At 58.9% G+C, this 3,247-nt stretch overlaps 1 protein-coding gene across 1 annotated transcript; it reads right to left on the bottom strand.

Moving 5' to 3' along the window:
- Positions 1-151: 151 nt before the first annotated feature.
- Positions 152-2,667, bottom strand: ARRDC2 (arrestin domain containing 2; the record flags this gene model as incomplete). The annotated part of the gene is made up of 7 exons (XM_010147749.1): positions 152-205; positions 297-448; positions 713-872; positions 1,209-1,465; positions 1,744-1,846; positions 2,187-2,334; positions 2,480-2,667. Coding segments are annotated over 7 exons (1,062 nt in total), but the record flags the coding sequence as incomplete, so codon positions are not given.
- Between the last annotated feature and the right edge of the window lie 580 nt (positions 2,668-3,247).

Raw genomic sequence — 3,247 nt, 5'->3', positions numbered from 1 at the left:
TGAGGGCAGCGAGCGGAGCCGGAGCCTCAGCGCCGCAGGAGCTCTGGTCTCGCCGCCGCCGCCTTCCCGTTTCCAGACTGAAGGGCTGCAAGAGCGCGAGCTTCCATCCCAAGGGATCGCCGTGCTGTCAACGGCATCCAAGGCGCTTCTCTCAACAGGTCATGCAGCGCGGGCGGATGCTGTCTGAGGGGGGGTTTGGATCAATCTGAAAAGCCAAGTTTAGAGTCAAAAACCTCAGCAGCGCACACCCCCCAGCCACCTCCACCAGCCTTCCCAAGCCCAGGGGGATTTGTTACCTCCGAATACAGCGGAGGTGGTCGGAAGCGAAACTCCTGGATGTAGGCAAAGAAGGGACCTTCCAGGACGCCGCCAAGTTCACTGCGGCACGGCGGAGCCAGGCTCTGCTCGGCCTCTGGGCTGGACACGACTGCCGAGTATTCAGGGGGAGCTGAGGAGAGGTAAGAGCCATCAGGGAATAGGAAACACGCTCCACCAACAGGAGACATGCAGGCAAAAGGGCTTCAAATCCAGCATTTCCCAAACCCTCCCAGTTCCTGGGGAGAGAACCCAAGAGATGCAGCACCACAACCAAAAAATTAGTCAAAAAAGCAAAAGCTGGCACTGGAGCAAGAGGTAAAGTTGAGAACTTGCTCTGACCCTCCCTGTCCAGAGCGGGTTTGCAGCACGTGGACAGATCCCGGGAGATGCTCACCCTCCGGCTGCTCCGGGATGGTGCTCAGCCAGTCTAGGTTGACGCTGTACTGGCTGCTGACACTGGATGTGCGGCTCCCAAAGGGATGCAGCGGGATGGTTCCGATGACAAGTGGCAGTTCAAGGAGCAGCTTGGATGTCCCAGGAATATCCACACAAACCTTCAGAGACAGGAGACAGCAGGGAAGCTGTTGGTGTTTTCCCAGTCCAGAGGGGCAGGCATCTCCCCAAAGCACAGGGGAGGGATGGCCAAGAGGGAATTCTTGCAGCAGGATGCAAAGGGAGATGCAAATGCTTCCGCACGAGCCCTCATGCCGAGCATGAGTGGCAATGGGGCAACGGGGAGAGCAGCCACGGCTGCACGGGGGGAACCCAAGACCTTATACAAATCACCAGCCCCCAAATCTCCACACCAGCCCAAAGCACAGCTCTGGTGAGGAGGGGAACGCTCAACACTGAGCTGAACCACCTCCAACACTTCCCATGAGGTCCCTCACCTTCAGGGAGTATTCCACCTGGATGATGCGGCACTGAAGGATGGATGGACCCACAGGCGGGATCTTCAGCGCCCGCCCGTGCCACACTTCCCGCTTCCCCGCCGCAATGGAGTCACCGACAATGCTGGTCACCACCGATTTCTTCTGTTTCTTGGTGCCCCGAGCGATGAAGGTCTGAGTCTGGATGATGGCCGCCTTGGGCACCACCGCTCGGCTTGTGCAGTTGTCAATCTCAGCAAAGATAGGGATGACCTCACCTACCAAAACAGACGTACATGTTGGAGAAGGGGAGACAGATCCCGGTCCTGCCTCAAGAAATTCCTGCATAGGATCACCGAGGGTTATCCGGCACTGGAGGCACAAGGTTTCATCTAGTAGAAGCCTGTCCCGAGGAGGCTGCCCACATCGGGTGCCCACACAAAACCTCCCCAACTGATTTTGTACCCAAGTCAGGAGCCCAGCTCACGGTGACACCAAATCCCCTCCCGCTGGGGTCTACCCACAGAGGTTCAAGGGCACCAGCACATCCCCTCACCTGGTGTGTAGCCTTTTCGGTCAATCTTGGCAGTCACAGAAACCTGGCCACGGTTGCAGTACCAGGCACGAGCAAGTTTCTCCTTAGCACCTGCCTGGGGAGCCTGGAGAAAGGAAAAATATTTAAGCTATTTGGTAAGAAAGGACGAAACTCAAAGCAAGCACCTCCCTGGCACCGAGAACCTGCTGGGGAGCATCAGCAACTTCGCAGGTATCTGATGCAAGATGCTGTCGCAACGCACCCGAGTCTCCAAAAGCCAAGAGATGCTGAGGACCCCTGCCCAGTCCAGGTAGCGCTGGAGGGCACAAGTTAGAGGGGCAGATATTCCCTCTGGAAATCAGGCCTGCACTGTAACGCCAGAGGGGAGGCAGGCACCTTTGTGGGCTTCCCAGGGAAGGAAGTTTCGGATGCCTCTGCCCCGAGGCGGAGCAGGGAGAGCTCACCAGCAGCGCGGGCGTGTTGATGTCGATGGGTTCGATCACGGTGAACTCCTTCTTCACCTTCTTCACTGTCGACCAGGGTCGGTGCAGTTTGGCTTTCACCCAGTAGCGCACGCTGCCGTGCTTTCCCTCGAAGGAGGTAGCCAGGGTCCTGTGTACGAGCGATAAGCAGTTTGGAAGGGTTTTGCTGAAAGATCTCATTTTTTAGGTGCTCTGTGTCCCCCCAGGACCCGTGTCACGCACCAAGCGGCTGCTCTCCCCCTTCGCATTAAGAAAACAGAAACATGTCAACTTACTCGGGGAGCTGGAAGGTGAAGGGGAACTCGTGCCTTCCTGCCTGCAGGACAGTGACTTCGCCATTGTCTGTGGGCAAAACAGATTTAAGATGGTTATCTCCCTCCTGCAGAGCTTCCTCTCCGGGCAAATCAGTGGTGGGGATGTACAGTGCGCAGCGAAAGAGCGGCACGATGGCACAGCAGTGTTTCTGCCAGGGTTAAAGGGCAGCAGCACTCACACGGCTGCGACACGAGCCGGGCACTGCCGGCTCTCCACGTGTCCCCAGGCACGCAGCACCCAGGGGCACCTCCACGCTGCAGCTCGGGGGTGAGAGCCCCAAGAAGCTTGGCCAAGCCAGGAGCTGCACCGGGAGGGTGGCCAGCCAAGCCCCCTGTGCCCCCCAGGGTTTGCACCCCCACCCAGCCGAGCCCCCTGGGATTGGAAAGGGACCTCTGGGGATCAGAGGGGATCTAGTCCATCCCCTGCTCCAAGCAAGCTCCTAAACCTCCGCAGTTTTCCAACGCTTCTTTCCGTCAGGGAGCACCCAACGCAAAGGGGGAGCCTTGTGCGGGGCCCATCCCTAACCGGGGTGCCCTGCAGAGCAGACGGGTCTGGCTGCGCACCCCAGGACCCGGGGGTGCACTCAGCATTTGGGGTGCCTGTGGGGGACCTACACACCCAGGCCCCAGAGTGCCCAGACCCTACGGCACCCTGTGCACCCCCATTTCAGCTGGTTGGGGTGTTGTGCGCACGGCAGCTGGCGTGTCCCAGGCACTCTGAATTCTGAT

Source organism: Eurypyga helias, unplaced genomic scaffold (assembly GCF_000690775.1).
Source record: "Eurypyga helias isolate BGI_N326 unplaced genomic scaffold, ASM69077v1 Scaffold21342, whole genome shotgun sequence".
Lineage (NCBI taxonomy): Eukaryota > Metazoa > Chordata > Aves > Eurypygiformes > Eurypygidae > Eurypyga > Eurypyga helias.
This window is presented reverse-complemented; position numbering and strand designations above follow the sequence as displayed.